This window comes from Symphalangus syndactylus, chromosome 1, assembly GCF_028878055.3.
Source record: "Symphalangus syndactylus isolate Jambi chromosome 1, NHGRI_mSymSyn1-v2.1_pri, whole genome shotgun sequence".
In the NCBI taxonomy this organism is placed as follows: domain Eukaryota; kingdom Metazoa; phylum Chordata; class Mammalia; order Primates; family Hylobatidae; genus Symphalangus; species Symphalangus syndactylus.
Window position 1 is genome coordinate 37,105,216 of NC_072423.2, and position 18,023 is coordinate 37,123,238.

At 38.1% G+C, this 18,023-nt stretch overlaps 1 protein-coding gene across 22 annotated transcripts in view; it reads left to right on the forward strand.

Annotated features, from left to right (window-relative positions):
• The window catches only part of DYM (dymeclin), a 400,594-nt gene that overhangs the window by 61,840 nt on the left and 320,731 nt on the right, over nt 1–18,023 (forward strand). For 17 of the 22 annotated variants that reach the window (XM_055299796.2, XM_055232593.2, XM_055232612.2 and 14 more), the window contains exons 4-5: nt 11,493–11,586; nt 12,553–12,683. The exons of the other annotated variants lie outside the window; for them this stretch is intronic. In XM_055299796.2, the coding sequence (XP_055155771.1) occupies nt 11,493–11,586; nt 12,553–12,683 (225 nt within the window). The remainder of the gene's footprint in view (nt 1–11,492; nt 11,587–12,552; nt 12,684–18,023) is intronic. 22 annotated transcript variants of the gene reach the window in all.

The following is an 18,023-nucleotide window of genomic DNA, read 5'->3' on the forward strand; positions in this document are numbered from 1 at the left end:
ATATGAAATATTCGGTACAATGTGTGGCATGTAGTCATTGCAAATCATTTATGTCAGCAAATGTTACCTTTTTCAGGTCTTGTTTCTCAAATGCTTAACTTTCAAGTTCGTAGCAACTGGAAGGAAATTGTATATATTTTTAAAATGCAGGCAGGTATACTTAGATTGCATTGGTGCTTTGAAAAGTAAGATAACGTGTCTGTGAAATACCTAGTGTACAGGAATGTAATAAGTGAGAACAATATTCTGTTTTAAAATCAGGTTGTCTAGGCTGGACATGGTGGCTCACGCCTGTAATCTCAGCGTTTTGGGTGGCTGATGCGGGTGGATCACGAAGTCAGGAGTTCAAGACCAGCTTGGCCAAGATGGTGAAACCCCGTCTGTACTAAAAATCCAAAAATTAGCCAGGCATGGTGGTGGGCGCCTGTAATCCCAGCTACTTGGGAAGCTGAGGCAGAGAATTGCTTGAACCCAGGGGGCAGAGGTTGCAGTGAGCCGAGATCGCGCCACTGCGCTGCAGCCTGGGCGACAGAGTGAGGCTCTGTCTCAAAAAAAATTGAAAAAAAAAATTGAGCTATATGGATAACTCCCATGTAAACTATTTTGCTAAAAACAGTTTTTGATGATTTTTTTTTTTTTTTAAGAGATAGAGTCTTGCTATGCTGCCCAGGCTGGAGTGCACTGGTGCGATTGTGGCTCACTGCAGCCTTGATCTCCTGGGCTTCAGTGATCCTTCCACCTCAGCCTCCTCAGAAGCTGGGGCTGTAGGTGCATGGCACCACACCTGCCTAATGATTTTATTTTATTTTTGTAGAGATGGGGGTCTCCTGTGTTGCCGAGGCTAGTCTCAGGCTCCTGGCCGCAAGCCATCCTCCTCCTACCTTGGACCCCCAAAGTGTTGGGATATTACAGGCATGAGCCACCGTGCCTGGGCCCAAATATTTTTGTTTTTAAAAACAAACTATGTTGATAATGAAAAGGTGTTATTGTAGTAGTTGTCTTGCCTTACAACCATAGCTTAGGGAATTTTTTGCTAGAGCTGGCTTTCAAAAGCCATGTCGCAATTCAGTGCTGAAAATGAAGGAGTTTTATGTAACGATATTAGTGTAGTTACTGTGATAATGGCTTTTAAGTTGACTTTGGGTTTTTATAAAAATTAAAAAATTAAAAGATAAGAAAACAGAAAAATAAAGCAATGAGAAAACAAAGAAAAAAATTACATTAAGAAAACTGAAAGTAGCTGGGAGTGGTGGCTCATGCCTATAATACTGGTAACTTTAGGAGGCTGAGGCAGGAGGGTTGCTTGAGGTCAGAGTTCAAGACCAGCTTGGGCAACATAATAAGACCCCATCTCTACACACAAAAAAATTGAAAAAACTTAGCCAGACATGGTGGCATGTGCCTGTAGTCTCAGCTGCTTGGGAGACTGAGGTAGGAGGATTGATCGAGCCCAGGAATTTGAGGCTGCAGGGAACCATGATGGCGCCACGGGACTCAGTCTGGACAATAGAGCAAGACTCCAAATCTAGGGGCGAAAAAAAGCAAGTAATATTTACTCATTATACAATATGTGGAAAGCATACTAAAATGTAAACAAGGTAGTAATTGCTCATAATTTGAAAACCCTGACATAGGCATTGTTGATATTTTTGTATTTTTTCTTCTACTACTTATTCAATGGATATAAATTTATATATATATATCATCCACCATACACACAGACACACACACACACACACACACACACACATTTTAATCTGTGTTTTTCACTTGACATTGTATCAGGAATGTGTTACATGTTTAAAAATACTTTTGGGAACAGCAAAACAAGATATACATTTATTGCCCCAAATTCCAGTAATGTGATGGTATGGCTAAAATAAAAATCATCTCATATTAAACAGTACATAATGTAATCACTGCTAATCTTTTGTGACAATTTCATATAAATGGTATTATTTATATTTTGTTTACACTCAGCAGCATGTCAGGAACCTCTTCACATCAATAAGTATAAGTGCATATCAACTTTAAGGGCTATGTGAGTGTGCTTAGTTTCCTTTTTGAAAAAAAATTTTTTTTAAGTGCTGGTCTACTGGCAACAATTTTCCTTCTCTTTTTTCTTTTTTTTTTGTCTGAAAATATTCTATTTTTTTCTTAGCTTTTGAAGCATATGTTTTGCTGGTTGTAGAATTTTAGATAGCAATAGTACTTTAAAGGTGTCATTTTGTTATTTTCTAGCTTTTCTTGTTTTTGTTGTGAAGAAAGCAGTCAACCTTATTGTTGCTTCTTTGAAAATAATGGAATTTTTAACTTCTGGCTGCTTTTAAGTTTTTCTTTTTATCTTTTGATTTTCAGTAGCCTTAGAGTGATGTGCTGAGGAGAGGTTTTCTTTGTTTTTTTGTCGCCTGAGGTTTGTAGAGATTCTTAAATCTGTGAGTTGGTGTCTTTTATCAGTATTGGAAAATTCTTAGCCATTATGTGTTTATATATAAAATTTTTGTTCTGTTCTGTCTCTCCTCTCCTCCTGGGACGCTTGTTACAGTTCTGTTCAATGTTTTGTTTCCATTGTGTCCCATATACTTGTTAGGCCTTTTTTCTTGTGTAGTTTACATTCTTTTTCTCTCTGACCTTCAGTGAGATATTTTCTGTTAATTCATCTTTAGTTTCTAATCTTTTCCTTTTTTATTTTTATTTTTATCTTTATTTTATTTTGAGACAGGGTCTCACTCCGTTTCCCAGCTAGAGTACGGTGGCACTATCACCACTCACTGCAACCTCAGCTTCCTGGGCTCAAGAGGTCCTACCACTTCAGCCTCCTGAGTAGCTGGGACTGCAGGCATATGTCACCATGCGTGGATAATTTTTAAGTTTTCTGTAGAGATGGGATCTTGCCATGTTATCTTGAACTTCTGGGCTCAAGTCATCCTCCCACCTTGGCCCCCACAAAGTGCTGGGATTATAAGTGTGAGCTACTGTGCCTGGTACTAATCTTTCCTTTTGATATGTCCCATTTGCTGTTAAAACTATATACTGAGATTTTTAAAACAAGCTTTTAATTTTAGAATAGCTGTAGATTTATGGAAATGTTTCAAAGCTAGTATAGAGTGTTCCTGTATATTCTTCAGCTATTTCCCCTATTTTATCATCTTATTTTAGTATGGCACATTTGTTTCAACTAAGGAATCAACATTGGTACAGGTATACCCCAGAGATATTGTGGGTCAGTTCCAGACCACTGAGATAAAGCCAGTGTTGCAATAAAGTGAGCTGCATGAATTTTTTGGTTTCCTCATGCTTATAAATGTTGTGTTTACATTATACTATGGTCTATCAAATGTGCAATAGCATGTATTAAATGTACATATCTTAATTTTATAACTGTATTGCAAAAAAATGCTAACACATCATCTGAGCCTTTAATGAGTCATAATCTTCTTGCTGGTGACAACATGACATCAAAGATCACTGATTCGACCAGACGCGGTGGCTCACTCCTGTAATCCCAACACTTTGGGAGGCTGAGGTGGGTGTATCACCTGAGGTCAGGAGTTCAAGACCAGCCTGGCCAACATGGTGAACCCCATCTCTACAAAAATACAAAAATTAGCTGGGCATGATGGCAGGTGCCTGTAATCTCAGCCACTCGGGAGGCTGAGGTGGGAGAATCACTTGAACCTGGAAGGCAGAGATTGCAGTGAGCCGAGATCGCAGCATTGCACTCCAGCCTGGGCGACAGAGTGAGACTCTGTCACAAAAAAACCAAAAGATCACAGATTAGAGATCACTATAACAGATATAACAATAAAATGCTTGAAATATTGCAAGAATTGACTGGGCATGGTGACCTGTAATCCCAGCACTTTGGGAGGCCAAGGTGGGAGGATTGCTTGAGTCCAGGAGTTTGAGACCAGTCTGGGTAACATAGCAAGACCTTATCTCTACAAAAAACTAAAAGAAAATCAGCCAGACATGGTGACTCCTGAGTAGCTACTCAGGAGGCTGAGATGGGAAGATCTCTTGAGCCTGGGAGGTTGAGGCTGCAGTGAGCTGTGATCCCACTACTGCATTCAGACTAGGTGACAGAGTGAGACCCTGTTTCAAAGAAAAAAAAAAGTAAGTAAATAAATATGAAGAAATTTTACAAGAACTACCAAAATGTGATGCAGAGACATGAAGTGAGCATGTGTTGTTGGAAAAATGGTGCTGATAGACTTGCTTACTGCAAGGTTGCCACAAACCTTCAATTTGTAAAAAATGCCATATCTTTGAAGCACAACAAAGCAAAGCACAATAAAATGAGGTTATGTTAATTCTATTAACTAAACTGCACACTTCACTTAGACTTTCACTAGCTTTCTCCTAATCTGCCTTCTGTTCCAGGATCCCACCTAGGGTGCCACATGACATCTAATCGTCATGTATTTCTCTGGTCTCCAACAGTTTCTCGGATTTTCCACTTTTTTATGCCTTTTGATGACTTGGGGGAGTATTAGTAGGGTATTTTCCAAAAACGTTCCTCAATTTGAGTTGTCTGATGGCTTTCTCATGCTTAGACTGGGGTTATAGGTTTGTGGAAGGAAGACCGTGGAGGTGAAGTGCTGTTCTCAACACACCGTGTCAAGGGGACATGCTGTTAATATGAGTTATCACTGATGGTGTTGACATTGATCACTTGGCTGAGGTACTATTTATCAAGTTTCTTCAGTGTAAAGTTGTTTCTTTCTCTCCTGATTCCTTCATTTTCAAAGGATAGTTCTTCTAGATATAGAATTCTTGGTTAACATTTTTTTCTCTTTCAGCCCTCTGAACATATTATTCTACTGCCTTCTGGTCTCTATTTTTTTCAGATAAATCTGACGTTAATTGTATTGTTGTTCTCCTGAAAATGATGAGAAATTTTTTCATGCTGCTTGTAAGATGTTCTCTTTGCCTTTTAAAAGAGTTTTTTGGCCAGGCATGGTGGCTCACACCTGTAATTCCAGCTCTTTGGGAGGCCACGGCAGGAAGACTGCTTGAGGCCAAGAGTTAGATGCCAGCCTGGGCAACATAGCAAAAGCCTGTCTCTACAAAATAAAAATAAAAATTAGCCTGCCATGGTGGTATGCATCTCTTAGATGTATAGATTAAGTTTTTCAACAATTTTGGGAAATTCGTTGCCTTTTTTTTTTTTTTTCTTTTTTTAAGGAATAGGGTCTCACCTTCTTATCCAGTCTGGTCTTGAACTCCTGACCCCAAGCATGCCTCCCACCTCAGCCTCCCAAAGCACTGGCCATTATTTTTGTTAGGCTTTTTGTGTTTAGCTTTATTACTTTTTTCCTGAATGTACACATGAGGTTTTCTGGATCAGATTTCTTTTTTTTTTTTTGAGACAGAGTTTTGCTCTTGCTGCCCAGGCTGGAGTGCAATGGCGTGATCTCCACTCACTGCAACCTCCACCTCCTAGGTTCAAGCAATTCTCCTCCCTCAGCCTCCCAAGTAGCAGGGATTACAGGCATGCACCACCACACCCAGCTAATTTTTTATTTTTAGTAGAGATGGAGTTTCACCATGTCAGTCAGGCTGGTCTCGGAACTCCTGACCTGAGGTGATCCACCCGCCTTGGCCTTCAAAGTGCTGGGATTACAGGCTTGAGCCACTGCGCCCAGCCCAGATTTCTTATTAAATACTTCACAGTAAATAAGACATCCATTGGTCCTTCTTTGTTCTAGTTCTTACCCACTAGGATGATGCTGTGAGAGCCAGGTCAGTTGTTTTATATGATAATCAGACTCCTTGTAGGTGAGGGATGAGGAAAAACATTTGCCAGCTTATAAAGGGTAAAGAAGCAGCTGTACTGTCCTATCCTGAAAGAGTCTGCTCTTTAGCCCTTTGGCTTATAAATATAATCTTTTCAGAAGCCAGGTATCCTCACTTCTTGTTTTGGCATTTTAACCTAGGGATATCTCCAAGTTCTGTGGCCACATTTGTCTTTTTTTTTTTTTTTTTTTTTTTTTTTTTGCGCTTTTTGTTCATGAGACTTTTTCCTTTAACCCTTGGTGATAAATATTTCTCATTATGCTTTTTCTCTTTATGGTTTTTCCTATAATTTGATGAGGTGTTTTGATTGGTGTATCAAGATCTTTTTCAGTTCAGAAGTTTTTTTTTTTCTTTTTTTCATTATGGCTCTGATTTTGTGTTTTAGTTTCTTCTCTCTACCTCTTGATCACCTCTAATGTTCAGGTTGGATCTCTGTTCTTTACTTTCTGTATCTTTTTGTCTCTGTTCTTTTCTCATATTTCTTCCTTTGTATGATTGATTTCAATGTTTTCTACTCTGCCAGTTCTCCTCTTTTACTATTGTAGTGTATGTTTTAGCTGTTATTGCATTTTTAGCTTATTTCTTAATCATTTCTAGTCGTTTGTAGATCTTTTAATGTCAGGCTGCTCTCTTCTTTTTTTTTTTTGTTTTGAGATGGAGTCTTGCTCTGTCCCCCAGGCTGGAGTGCAGTGATGCGATCTTGCTCACTGCAACCTTCACTTCCTGGGTTCAAGCCATTGTCCCACCTCAGCCTCCCAAGTAGTTGGGATTACAAGCATGCGCCACCACGCCTGGCTAATTTTTGTATTTTTAGTAGAGATGGGGTTTCACCATATTGGCCAGGCTGGTCTTGAACTTCTGACCTCAAGTGATCTTCCTGCCTTGGCCCCCCAAAGTGCTGGGATTACAGGTGTGACTCACTGTACCCAGCCTTTTTTTTTTTTTTTTGGAGACATGGTCTCACTCTGTCGCTCATGCTGGAGTGCAGTGGTGTGATCATGGCTCACTGCAGCTTCAACCTCCTGGGCTCAAGCAATCCTCCTGCCTGGCCTCCTGGGTAGCTAGGACCATAGGCATGCGCAACCACACCTGGCTAATTTTTGTATTTTGTGTAGAGATGGGGTTTTGTGATGTTGCCTAGGCTGGTCTTGAACTTCTGGCCACAAGCAATCCTCTCACCTTGGCCTCTGAAAGTGCTGGGATTACAGGCGTGTGCTACTGTGCCTGGCTTGCTTTCTTTTCATTACATGCATTTCCCCCAATGGATTTCTGTTCTTTTTTAAAAAATAGGTGGTTAATTTTCCTATTGTCCACTGTTGATTGCTGTGTATTAAAATTCTTTTGGCAATTTTGATTTAGCTTTTCTTCTGAGGTTTCAGCATAACTCATTTCTTATCCTCTGGTTGCTGTTGTTGTTATTTTCTCCTTTTCATTAAACTAACATATATTTATGGAGCACCTACTATATTACAGGCATTATCCTATAAGCTTGGGCTGTGACTGCAAAAAACACTGACCCAGGTCTCTGACCTCATGGATCTATCTATTTCATTGAGGAGCCAGAGAATAAATAAATCTATCTAGTTTATATAATGGTGGCTGTTCAGAAAAATAAAGCAGAGTAAGGAGATGGGGTGTAACCCATGAAGGTGCATTGTTTGCTCCCAGAGAGGCTGTGTTTATTTCCTCTGTTGCTTATGTAGATCCTGTAGATGCTTGTTGAATCTGCTGTTATTTTAGTTTGAGAGCAAGTTGATATAGTTTCTCAACCTAATTTATAGAGCCCAAGAAGGTTTTATTTGTCCAAGTTTCTTAGTTTAAATGGGACCTTCATTATCCTCACTTCTTGGCTTTGGGGTATGAGGGAATTCGGAAGTTCCCAGATTGAACATCTGTATCAGTGTCTTTCTACCTCTCCCTCCACTGTATGTTGCTGTGTTGTCCAGGCCGAATATGTACCTCTAAATAAGGATTCTTAAAAAAAAAGTACCACTATCTTATTAAAAAGCAACTTTTAATATCACAAAATACTCAGTGTTCAAATTTGTAATTGTCTCATTTTGTTTGAATTGGGGGCCAAATAAGTTCACACATTATTTTTGGCTATGTCTTTACATTTCTTTTCAAAGCAAGTTTCCCTTTTCATCTGTCTTTTTCTTCTTTTTCCTCTCTCAGTGTATTGAAGAAAATGGGTGGTGGAGTTTCTCACGACATAGATTTTGTTCATTGTATCCCTGCGTGGGGTCATGTTGTCCTCTCTACTCTGTATTTTCTCTACATTGGTTGTTGGATTTTAGAGCTCATGAGTCTTTCGGTGAGATCTTAGAAAAGTTTGTTTCAGGGGCTAGAAGCAAATTTAATCTCTCATCTGAAACAGAAATCCTGTCTACAATACCCTTAGCTTAATGTTACCCAAACTTTGCTAGAATTCTCATAGAGATGGGGGCATTCCCTTCTTTACACAGACCACTAGTTAACAGACTGCTACACAAGTTCAAGCTCTAGCATCAGGTAAGTTAGCTCTTTATTAAGCACTCTTGTTATCTTAATTTTACAGATGAGGAAACTGAGGCAGGGGCCAGTTAGGTAAGTTGCCAAGTGTTCTACAGCTGGTCAGTGGTGGAACTGAGATTTGAACTTTATCAGAATCTGTAATCTAGTCCCATTACACTTTTCTGCTTTCCTGTCAGACCTCCTGTGTTGTTACTCTGGCTTCCGAAGCTCATTCAGCTTCAACATAGCATTTTATTTGCACCAATTAACTGTGATCATGTAAAATTTCTTTTCTTCTACCATTGAGATATTTTGGAATCTTGAATCTACCATGGAGTATTGTTTAAAATCATTGAGTGTATTTAATTTTATTAACTTATTGCCCTAATCTTCATCTTATCCAAAAGAGTATCATGGAAACTTTTTTTTTTATTATTATACTTTAAGTTTTAGGGTACGTGTGCACAATGTGCAGATTTGTTACATATGTATCCATGTGCCATGTTGGTGTGCTGCACCCATTAACTCGTCATTTAGCATTAGGTATATCTCCTAATGCTGTCCCTCCCCCCTCCCCCCACCCCACAACACTTTTTAACTGTCTTGGTAGGTAAGCTCCATGAAGACAGGGAGTTCTCTTTACAAGTATCTCCCTAGTATCTGAAACAATGTGGGCCCATATGAGTAGCTCAATAAATATATGCTGATTGAATGAATCAATGAAGAAGGTACACGGCGCTTTAATTACATCAATCAAGTAGTCTGGTTACTCTTTCCAAAAACACAAGATGTTTTGTTTTGTTTTTTTTTTTAAATAGCTAATCATTTATAAATTCAACAATTACAAGGCCATTCAGTAATAAAGGGGGCTGTTGAATGAACAAAGATTTCAAAGTTGGGATTCTGAGTGGTGATTGTAGTCATGTTACCCTCAGCTTAGTTTGTTTCAGCATTTTGTTTGGATTTACAATAGCTAGATAATATTAAGTCCCACAGAGATGCGTTTGCAAACCTTAACTGTTCTTTTTTTTTTCTTAAAAAGTTTATCCTGAGGTCTCTGGGTATTCTTTCATTATCCCTAAAGCTTGAAAGAGGAATAGGACATTTTTATTTCAAAGTGAAACTCTTAACATTATCTACTATCTGATCACATATCTATTATTGATTGTGAAGGCTGGACAAAAACTCCACTGATTGACAACAAATGTTGCACCTTGCTACTCACAGTGGGATTCTTCAGCCAGCAGCAGCAGTAGTGGATGTCACCGGGGAGCGGTAGAGATGCAGAATCTCAGTGCACATTTCACACATGTGCAGTCCGTTTGCATTTTAATAAGAATGACTTGTGATTTAAATGCACATTAAACTTTGAGAAGTACTGTCAACTTCAGTTAGGAGTATGGTGGACCTGGGATTCTGAACTTCCACCAAGCTCTCAGATAATGCTGTTGTGGCCGGTCCATGAGCCACGCTTGGAATAGCAAAGTGCTTGACATTTTATCAGTTAGAAAGTTAGGCAGTTACTTGAATTGACTCTCAAGTCGTGACAAAAATATATATGCAGCAGAGAGTGAGCTTGGCAGTTATTAAGCACAATGTAGGTATGCTGTAATGCTGTACTTATTCCCATGTATAATATTTTAAAATATATATGTGTGGGCCTGAATTTTAAAAAAATATTCTGGAAAACTTCATTTTTTCAAATCTTGACACATTTCAATAAGTTCAAATATACCAGCTTGGGCAACGTAGGGCAAAACCATCTCTACAAAAAATACAATTAGCTGGGCATGGTGGTGCATGCCTGTAGCACTAACTACTTAGGAGGCGGAGGCAGAAGGATCACTTGAACCCAGGAGCTCAAGGTTGCAGAGAGATATGATTGCACCACTGCTGTCCAGCCTGGGTGGTAGATCAAGACCCTGTTTCTATGTTAAAAAAAAAAAAAAAGTTCAAATATATGCGAAATTCCCAGATCTGCATAAGAATGAACTCTGCTGGCAGCCTAAGTCCGTGTGTTTGAGTGTTTGCATTTCCAGTTTTCAAACTAGTTAAAAATACACTTCAGAAGAGAAACAATTATCCGGGACTCTGGAATCTCACATTTTGAAAACCACTGGTCAAGGAAAAAGACTGTGTTTGCTACTAACATATTGTTGACTTTAAGCTCAGCGCTTAGCCTTTCTGAGCCTGTCTCTTCATCAGTCAAAAATGAAAGGTTCTACAAAATAGTCTCTCCCTTCTGATGAATTCTTAGCTTCCGTGCTTCTGTGACTTGCTGTGCAGCCCAATAAAGCTTTATAGTTTCATTAAGTCCAATTTCTTGATTATAGAGGTTGCTTCAACCTAGCAGTTTAAAGTCAAAAGATTTGAGCCAGTTGATAAGGATGTTTCCTTGAGCAAGTAACAACCTCCAGGTGAGGATCTGTGAAATGGAAGTGATACTAGTGCTTTTCCTGGAGGGTTGGTGTGAGGATTAAATGAGTTAATGCATGTAAAGCATCTACTCTGTGTTGTTCAGCATATGTTAGCTGTTGTTTCTTTTACAGATGAGAAAACTGAGGTTGGAGAAGTAAAGTGATTTGTCTGAGGTTCAGTATTCAGTTATAGACCTGGATCTAGAAACTAAATCTTCTGATTCCTGATACAGTTGCTGAAATGCCCATCGTTTAAAGTTAAAAAAAAATTCTTTAAAGTTTTGTCTGGTCAAATATCTCCCCCTCTAGCCACACTGCTTTGTTGATATGTTTTCTTAATTTTTCATTCAAATGATTTGTAACCTGAAGAGTATTTTAGATTTAATAAACTTTTATAGTTTATTGTATTCTATATACTGGAGACATAGATGATCAATTTTTGAGTTTTTAAAAAATCTCCTTTCTAGAGAAAGATTTAGTGTGTAAGTTGAATGTGTCTATTAAGTATTATTTTTTCCTTTATGATTTTGGATTCTGAGATAAGATGGCTTCTTGTACTGTTTCTATCATTTTCATTTTGCAAATCAGTTTTTTATGTTCAGAATTAAGACCAAGAGCAGCAGTTTCTCTCATTGCTTAGTTCTCTAATTAGGTATGAAATTAACAGTAAGGTTGGTCACTGAGCAATTTTAATATGACATTTGGTTTTATAAATGTTATGATAAGCTCACTTTGATTTTGGTTCTTAAATTTAACTTTTTAAAACCTTTTCTTCTCTTGCAGTTGAAAACAATCCTCGAACAGGAAATCTTGGTGCACTAATTAAGGTCTTCCTTTCTAGAACCAAAGAACTAAAACTTTCAGCAGAATGTCAGAAGTAAGCTGGCTAATTAAACCATGTTTGCTTTATATTTAACAATGTAAATTTTAGTTTTCATTTTTTGGTGGAAATGGACTGTGGTCTTTTGAAAATCTCTGTGAAGGAATTGTTCTCATTATTAAAGAAAAAAGGTAAAAGAGAGAGGTTTTAGGTTAGTGTCTAAGTCACTGGGGTGAGATTATAGATTCTGGAATCTAATTTCAGCTTTTTAGACAATCTTTAGATTATATTCTTTAAGAAGATGAGTAATGATGTAATTATCATTAAGAAGGTAATTCCCCCCCCCATTATCACTGCTGCTGCTATCTAATTTAAATGATGACTTAGTCTGAGTTTTATTTCATTCTACATCTGTTGCCGTTATTTCCGTCATATTCTTTACATCAATGGAAGGTTAACTTTTTATGCACTGAAGCATTTTTCAAAACCATGTTTGGATGTCAGTCTCTGAAAAGATTAAAATATTTTGCATTGTCTTGCTTATAAACAAATTACATTGAATCCAATAAAGTTTTTCTTGGGAGTTCATGGTCATTAATACAAATAAAAAGTATTTTACTGTGCTGCTGGCAATGCCTCACTGAAAATTTTGGTTACATATTTGCATATATTCTTTTTATGTTGCCACAATTTATTTTATTTTTTTGTAGCTTTCTTCTCTTTTAATTGCCTGTATGTGGTATACCTATTAAGAACAAAGAACAGTCATTCCCATAGTCATCAGTAAAGATTTTTATTAAGTAGATTCACTATGTAAAATACATGGAATGAACTATGAAGTAAAACATAATATCACTGGTACAATGTAATAAATCATAAGCCATTAAAAGATATGGACATTGTCCTAATATTACCAATAGGATGGACAAAATGGTTGACAAATCAGGAAGAAATCATGAACTAGAAATAAACCATGATGTTTATGTTTAAATATTGATTCTTGTATGATTTTGGTCTTTCTAGCCACATCTTCATTTGGCAGACACACAATGCTTTGTTTATTATTTGCTGTTTGCTGAAAGTGTTCATCTGTCAGATGTCAGAGGAGGAATTACAACTTCATTTTACTTATGAAGAAAAATCTGGCAATTACAGTAAGTATTGTTTTTAAAGATGTTGTAGATATAGCATGTGTAACATTTAAGGATAAAATTTCAGGAATAAAAGTATAATTTTGAAAATTCCAGTTATCCTTATAATTTTCATTTTAAAATGAACTCATACTGTCATTTTTTCTTTTTCTGTATTAATTTAAATGAGTCAAGACTCAGAGTTTTTTTTTTTTTCCTTTTAAATAAGCTGGTAGGGTTGAAGTTTTCATTTATTTTGACTTTCATGCATGTGGATGAAGAAGAAAGTAATATAAAAATAAAACTCACACAAATATGTATTTCTTTCAGAAAACAGAGATGTCAGTTTTAAATATCATTGCCAAGTCAATATATTAGTAAGGGAGCCAACTAGTCAGATTTTATGTTAAAGGTTACTTTCATCACGTGCAGCAATAGCTTCTGGGTCTGAGTGTCTTTGGGACTACGACACTTTATCAGAAGTAACATTTTCAAGGACAGTTTTATGATGCCAAAGTGTGTCATCTTTTTCTGAAGATACAGGGAAAGGTTACCCTTCACACTATCGTTCCTTTCTGAGGGCAAGGCAGCGTTGCCCCATAGTTTTCTGAGTTCTGTTTTCAAAATAGATCTCCACCCTTATCAGGCTGACAGCGTCACCTGTGTGATTCAAGGTCGTGTGTTACCATCTCTTGTGGGGACAGGTATTGGGAGAGAACTTTGAGATGTGTATACTTTTAATGGAGGTCTGTGTGCTATGTGGATTTCATGCATATATATAATCATACTTAACTTTCATATACCTAGGAGTAATTTTTCACTGTGGTTTCAACTGTGTTGCCAAATACCTGTTTTTAAATGTCAAAGTCAAATATTGACAAAGGGAAACAAACGTATAAAAGAGTTACTATTCATCCAGGTCAACATCACAATGTACTGATTTTTCAGTGTATCCATGTCTATGGGGAATATTTCTTAAATTCTGTTATAGAATTTTTATTTTTATTTTTAATTTTTTTGAGACGGAGTCTCGCTCTGTTGCCCAGGCTGGAATGCAGTGGTGTGATCTTGGCTCACTGCAGCCTCTGCCTTCTGAGTTCAAGCAATTCTCCTGTCTCAGCCTCCTGAGTAGCTGGGACTACAGGTGCATTCCACCACGCCCAGCTAATTTTTGTATTTTTAGTAGAGATGGGGTTTCACCATGTTGGCCAGGATGGTCTTGAACTCCTGACCTCAAGTGATCCACCCACCTTGGCCTTCCAAAGTGCTGAGATTACAGACGTGAGCCACCGTGCCCGGCCTAGAATTTTTAAAAACAATATTATGGGGAGGTAGAAAAGATTCTGTGGAAAGTTAACCTTTTGTGCATTCAAGCATTTCTTAAAACTATTTTTAGATGGCAAAAATCTTATGGAAATTCTGGTTATATCATTTACATATATTGAGGTATTATGCTACATTTTGAGCAAATGAAATGACATGGTGCAAGAAAACAATAGTTTGCAATACTTTCAACTCAAGTAGCAGAGTGACCATGTGTATTTATCTCTTCTCCCTCTGAGACCCCATTACCTGATGGTAGAGGAATTTTCTACACATGGTATTGAGCAACTTAGGACAGTCATTTCCTCCTTCTTTAGGCTCCTTATGTCCTCTTTCAAGATCAGGAAACAGTTTTGGAGAAATAGAATATGAATTTCTGTTTTACTGCAATCTTTTTCTTCATTCTTATCCTCAGTGTATTCCCAAATTAGAGAAGGACATTCTTCTTGACTCACACTTTGAAAATAGGATTTTACCATCTTCTAACATTTTAACATCTTTTCTGTGACTGGCCACCTTGATAGCCATTTGGCAGGTTCATGTCCAAGGAGTCTATCGCCTTACATTTCTGTAAGGTCCAAATCTCACTAAGTTCTGCAGGTTTTGAGAAAACTGAAAGGTGGCAAATATCACAGGTCAGGAAACTACTGTCTCATAGCAATGCTGTGTGCAAGGCATGCAGAACATTTAGCAGGCAAGAGCTCTTCATTTTCTTTGGTCAGACGTTTGTAGACTGAATGGAATTTGCTGCAGTTTACATATGCCCTGTCCCCAAATATGCAGATAGATGAGCAAACTCTAGTTTGTGCTTGAGCAAGATATCAGCAATCTTTTGTTTTCTGTTTATGTGGAAACATTTTTATTTTCCTCTACTGATACTGGACAAATACAGGTTGAGTGTATTTAAATTCAAGTTTCATCCTTGAGAGCCAGCTGAATTAAAAATATCACAATTAAGTTTGTTTCATAAGTGTTCTAAAGTTTCTTTCCAACAGATGACATAGTTGGCTGGTTGCAGGGAAGGGAAATCATATGTTCCACTTTTCTTTGACAGTTACTGTATGAGGGTTCTCTAGAGGGCTAGAACTAATACCATAGATGTATATATGAAGAGGAGTTTATTAAGGAGTAGTGACTCACATGATCACAACGTGAAGTCCCACAATAGGCCCTGTGCAAGCTGAGGAGCAAGGAAGCCAGTCTGAGTCCCAAAACCTCAAAAGTAGGGCTGACAGTGCAGCCTTCAGTCTGTCTGAAGGCCCAAGAGTCCCTGGCAAACCACTGGTGTAAGTCCAAGGGTCCAAAAACTGAAGAACCTGGGGTCCAGTGTTTGAGGGCAAGAAGCATCCAGCATGGGAAAAAGATGAAGGCCGGGAAACTCAGCAAGTCTGTTCCTTCCACCTTCTTCTGCCTGCTTTATTCTATTCGTGCTGGCAATTGATTAGATGGTGCCCACCCAGATTGAGGGTGGGTCTGCCTCTCCCAGTCCACTGACTCAAACGTTAATCTCCTTTGGCAACACCCTCACAGACACACCCAGTAACAGTACTTTGCATCCTTCAATCCGATCAAGTTGACACTCGGTATTAACCATCACAGTATCACAGGTATTATTCTACATTCATAGCTAAAATGTGGATAACTTTATTATTCTTGAATAAAGCAAGCATATCAATTTCAGCAGTTTTATTTGCTGTCGTCTTTTATTTTCCCTTCTGTCCCAGAAGACCATTTCATGGAAAGTCATTTATTGTTTTGCCCAGTTTTGAGTTAGTATGAATTACTACCCCATTAACTTTGGGGGATGGCAGGAAGGGGATAGGTACTGAAATTCTCTTTGATGCTGTTAAAAAAAGTTAAATTTCAGATACTGTACCATGTTATAACTTATTAAGTAAAGAATAATTTCCTGTAAAGGGTGAATAAAATGACAATGAATATGTGTGTGTGTGTGTGTATATATATATGTGTGTGTATATATGTATATATTTTTTTCTTTTAAAGCCCAAGGCAGGTATAGAGATGTGTGTGTGTGTGTGTGTGTGTGTGCATGTGTGTGTCTTTTCTGCTTTCCCATTTTGTAACTGTGAGAGCCCCAGGTGTTTAGGGGCTGCCCCATGAGTATTTCCCTTGGATAAAAATGTTTACCTTGTCTTCTCAGGGGAAACAACTCTCCAGTTTCCCTGTAGATAAGACATTCCTTTCTTGGGTTCTGTCCTTTTTGCTCTGAAGTAATTCCTGCTGAACTTTTGAGATTCTGCTCTAAAAAAGATAGGCAGCCAATTTTTTTTTTTTTTTTTTGAGACAGAGTTTTGCTTTTGTTGCCTAGGCTGGAGTGCAATGGGACAATCTTGGCTCACTGCAACCTCTGCCTCCCGGGTTCAGGTGATTCTCCTACCTCAGCCTCCCAAGTATCTGGAATTAGAGGCATGTGCCACCATGCCCAGTTACTTTTGTATTTTTAGTAGAGATGGGGGTTTCACCATGTTGGCCAGGCTGGTCTTGAACTCCTGACCTCATGTGATCTGCCCACCTTGGCCTCCCAGAGTGCTGGGATTACAGGTGTGAGCCACTGGGCCCGGCCTAGGCAGCCAGATTTTATTGAAGCTACCTTTCATTAAGCTACGTTGGAAAAGGGAGCTGAGGCACAGGAAGCAAACTGAACTGTCCTAATATTTTTAGAGATTGAGCATTTGTCATTTCACCAAAATTTATTTCAATAATAAAAGTCCCTTTGACTCCACATTTGATTAGTGGTACTGGAAAAACAGGTACTGCTTCTTCTTACCCCTAAACTTTCACAGACAAATACATTTTCTGTCTCTTTCTCAGTCACTAAGTAGAAAGGAACATAAGTCAAGACCTTCTAAGTTGTTTCTGAATGTAGCTAGATTTTTTGCTGGTCTTGATCTTCTTTTGGGATTGACTGTTATGTTCTCTGACTACCATGTAACTGTATGTTATAGTATAGACCTAATCAAGGATTTTGAGAAATTAACTAAGTTGGTATGTGAGAGATACTGCAGAATTTTGGTATTTTGAAAGTTATATACTTTGTTTTTTTCTAGGAGGGAATGTTTGTGAGAATTATATCGAATCTAATTAATTTAATGTAACTATTCCCAAACCACTCCATCATCTTTCACAGTTATTGTTTATCATTTAGCATTGATTTTCAGAGCTTGTGCTTTATACATTGAGTTTGAGTTTCAAGAGATGAATATGTTTAATTTACTATTTTGATCATTAGCCTTCTATATTTGTTAAATATATACTGATGTCTAAAGTTAGAGCTTTTAATTAGAATTGTGTCTTGCGTGTGTTAGTTTGGTTAATGCTGGCCTTCATGTTTGTGATGCCAGCAGTACCAAAAACATAGTTCTGCTTGGTAAGTTGCAAACCTTCCCACGAAGTGCTAGCAGCAAGAATGGAGTGAATGTTTATCCTCACAGGGCCCAAGAGCATAGCCCACTCAATACCTGCAAACCCAGCACTTTGTTTTGTATTATGTCCTACAAAATATGCATATTTTATACTTTATTTAACATGATATTGTCAGAGGCATGGGAACCAGAACAACTCCATCTTGAATAGGAGCTGGGTAAATTAAGCTGAAACCTACCAGGCTATATTCCCAGACAGTTAAGACATTCTAAGTCACAGAATGAGATAGGAGGTTGGCACAAAATACCAGTCATGAAGACCTTGCTGATAAAACAGTTTGCAGTGAAGGAGCCGGCCAAAACCCACCAAAACCAAAATGGCCACGAGAGTGACCTCTGGTCGTCCTTACTGCTACACTCCCACCAGCGCCATGACAGTTTACAAACGCCATGGCAATCTCAAGAAGTTACCCTATATGGTCTAAAAAGGGGAGGCATGAATAATCCACCCCTTGTTTAGCATATAATCAAGAAATAACCATAAAAATGGGCAACTGGCAGCCCTGGGGAGTGCTCTGTCTCTGGAGTAGCCGTTCTTTCATTCCTATACTTTCTTAATAAACTTGCTTTCACTTTGCACTGCGGACTCGCTCTGTCT